General features: G+C 37.9%; 1 protein-coding gene across 1 annotated transcript in view; it reads right to left on the bottom strand.

The window, feature by feature from the left end:
• Window positions 1–696: 696 nt before the first annotated feature.
• ndufs5 (NADH:ubiquinone oxidoreductase subunit S5) overlaps window positions 697–2,383 on the bottom strand; it is a 1,736-nt gene continuing 49 nt past the window's right edge. The window contains exons 1-3 of the mRNA XM_060897349.1: window positions 2,324–2,383; window positions 1,519–1,738; window positions 697–903 (exon numbers count right to left, since the gene is read on the bottom strand). The exon at window positions 2,324–2,383 is cut by the window's right edge and continues 49 nt beyond it. Coding sequence (XP_060753332.1) covers window positions 799–903; window positions 1,519–1,734 — 321 coding nt within the window. The 5' untranslated portion in view covers window positions 1,735–1,738; window positions 2,324–2,383 and the 3' untranslated portion in view covers window positions 697–798. The remainder of the gene's footprint in view (window positions 904–1,518; window positions 1,739–2,323) is intronic.

Raw genomic sequence — 2,383 nt, 5'->3', positions numbered from 1 at the left:
CTGATCTACATGAGCAGTTCTGTTCTAATCAACATCCCAGGATTCTATTAATGCACTCATTCTGCTGCAACTAGCAGTTCTATAGTAACAGCTCCTGTGAATAAGGCTAAAATTAAGGTCACAAGAAGGCCAATAAGTGGATTTAAAAATGTGTTCAACGGTTGCTGTGGCAAAGCTTTGTAGAAAGTGATGTGAATTTAACATTTGTAAGAGATGCAGGTGTCAGATCTTTCTAAAAGTGAAAAAATTCAGTTTGACTTTTTGCGCTTTGCAGTTTCATTGTGAACCACAAGCTGCACATTTTAGTATTATTAAAGAGAGATTTTTGAGAAAAAGTGTCTGGTGGGAGATTGACTGTTTATAGTGGGGATAATTGGAAGTAATCTGTTTTGCATAACAATAAACAGAACAATAAAAATGTCAGCTTAATTAATAAAAATTAAAATTGTTGGCAAAGTGCTGTAGTATAAGAGAAACCATACACTTTAAGAGGGGCTGGTAAGAGGACATCCAGCTGTGTTTAAGTCTGTACTTATTTGATCCTTAAATATTACAATAAACAGAGCAATAAAAACGGCATGTCTTCTTTATTAAATTTTAGTTTGTGTAGTTTTTTTCCTGTGCCAAGATTTAGAAATGAGAACAATGGTTCTGTCTGAGACTGCATGTTCAAAAGAATTTAAAACAAACAAGAAATGATGAATAGTATTTATTATTAAATTCTGAGTAGAACAAGGTTGTTAGAATAATTATAATACACGAGTGAGGGCAAAGAGCCGAGAGCTCGGGGTTCAAGGTTCAGGGCCGAGGTTCTTCTTTGCCCGTGTGATGTGCAGGAGGTGTGTAGGAGCCTTCTTTAATCAGCTTGTCCCTCTGCTTCTGGATCTCCTGCAAGCGCTGGTGCTGGGTGAAGACACAGGAATGTCAGGAATGCAGGCAAAAGTTTAAAAAAATTGCCATTCAGAAAAAAATGTGGTGTGAAATAATACAGTTAAGGAAAATCTATTGTCATGTATTGAACTCTTCACTGGATAATTAGGCCTTGTCCCTATCCACCTCAGCATGGAGAAAACTTGCCACATTTCCCTGCACTGAGAAAACTGCAGAAAGTCACTGATAAAAGAAGCCTCGGGCAGTTTAATCATCAGACGTTTAAAAAGTGTGATTATACACTGAAAATTTAACAGTACAAACTAGCATCGTAAAAACACATTTTAGAAAGGTCACTTCTAAACTTTCGGTTTCGAAAGTTACTTTCGGACACTGGAGCATTACAGTAAAAATCAACGTACACTTTCACTGAGGTTATGAGCTACCAATGTGCAAATGTGCAAAAACAAAAGCACTTCCATGACTGTCATTAACATGCAACCCAAGCCGTTTATACGGTTTATGATGATCTTTCTCAGTGCACTCAGATGTGTTGAAATTGTTCTTTGTAAATGCACCTGTGCTACAAATGAAGAATTTAGAGATAAGGATTTGTGAAAAACAACAACATTGTTTTAATGTACTAACCGTCTTTTGCCGATGCATGCACTCATAGAAATCTTCAAACTCGACTTTGCATTCTTTCTTAGCACGGGTGTGACCGATGCCATGGCCACACTCGATCCACTCCTTCTCAAAGGCATGGCAGCGTGCGGCTCTCTTGTAAGGCTGCTCTCCGCTCTGGGCCAGGATCCAGTGGTCCAAGTTTATTCCCAGCCGAGACTGAAGGTCAACGAACGGCATGGTTCTACAACATAATGTGTGTAATGAGTTTAAATACACAAACATGATATGAAACACTACATATCTATATCGAATGGCCTCAAGATTTGCTTTATAATAAAATTTTGGATATATACAATGCCATGGACTACAGAATGACAATATCCACCTGAAGTGAAATTTAGCCCTTGCTTCATCTCTACCTAAAGTGTGATGCAGCAGCGCTTTAGTGCTGTGTTGAGGCCAGCTGTCACCTCCTCATCTGTTTTTATAAGCTTTAACTTGTCATAATGACACACTGTCGTGTACACAAGCAATAAATATAATAAACAAATACACCATTAATGAATTAAAGGGTTTACTAGCTACAAAACGCATTCCCTGACTCTATATTCTATATTCTCTATATTATATATACATACACACACATTAGCATCTAGCTAACTAGCACTTAGCAATGCTAACGTACACAACATTTGACCTAAACTTTCCCAGCACACCGCATGTTTATACAATAAAGTGCCGCCATGAAAGCTTTCTGTTCCACAGTTAATATGATGGCGATCTATAAAGCGGCAAGTTTTTATATTAAAAAATAAAAAATAGTCACCGTGTTCTTCGGGATCACTTTAACCTTTTCCAGACCCACCACAGTTCACTGACGGCTTGC

The sequence above is a fragment of the Tachysurus vachellii genome, chromosome 21, assembly GCF_030014155.1.
Source record: "Tachysurus vachellii isolate PV-2020 chromosome 21, HZAU_Pvac_v1, whole genome shotgun sequence".
NCBI classification, from domain to species: Eukaryota; Metazoa; Chordata; class Actinopteri; order Siluriformes; family Bagridae; genus Tachysurus; species Tachysurus vachellii.
This window is presented reverse-complemented; position numbering and strand designations above follow the sequence as displayed.